Source organism: Penaeus monodon, chromosome 27 (genome assembly GCF_015228065.2).
Source record: "Penaeus monodon isolate SGIC_2016 chromosome 27, NSTDA_Pmon_1, whole genome shotgun sequence".
Taxonomy (NCBI): Eukaryota; Metazoa; Arthropoda; class Malacostraca; order Decapoda; family Penaeidae; genus Penaeus; species Penaeus monodon.
Genome location: NC_051412.1, coordinates 26,835,833 through 26,836,278, shown reverse-complemented (window position 1 = coordinate 26,836,278; position 446 = coordinate 26,835,833). Strand labels below are relative to the sequence as shown.

The 446-nt window shown below is 42.4% G+C and overlaps 1 protein-coding gene across 1 annotated transcript in view; it reads right to left on the bottom strand.

Annotated features, from left to right (window-relative positions):
• LOC119590476 overlaps positions 1-446 on the bottom strand; it is an 18,224-nt gene that overhangs the window by 9,415 nt on the left and 8,363 nt on the right. Inside the window, exon 2 of the mRNA XM_037939135.1 lies at positions 245-387. Coding sequence (XP_037795063.1) covers positions 245-354 — 110 coding nt within the window. The 5' untranslated portion in view covers positions 355-387. The remainder of the gene's footprint in view (positions 1-244; positions 388-446) is intronic.

Genomic DNA, 446 nt, shown 5'->3' with positions numbered 1-446 from the left:
CCACTGAATCTTACATTATCCCCAAAGGCATGCTATCTCCATTAGATATTATATTATCCTCAAATATCAAAGATATACTATCTCCACTGAATATTTTATCCCCAACCATCCAAAGTATACCGCCATTCTCAAACATCATCCTCAACCGTCCAAGATAATGCTATCTCCAACTAAATCTTCAAGTATCCCCCAACTATCCATAGCTAATATATCACATCATCTCTGCACCTCATCCTCCACTTACCTCAGCATAGCTTTTTGCAGCCACTGGGACACAGCCACGGAATCGAGGTCCTGCGCATGGCTTCCTTCGTCTGTTTCGTTGAGGACTTTCATGTGACGTTCTCCAGACATCGTCACTAGAGGGCTTCGTTGCAGTGAGAGACTGAGTGAAAGATGGCTTTGATAAGAAAGTATTTGGTCAATAAATTGGGTGTTTGGGCTTT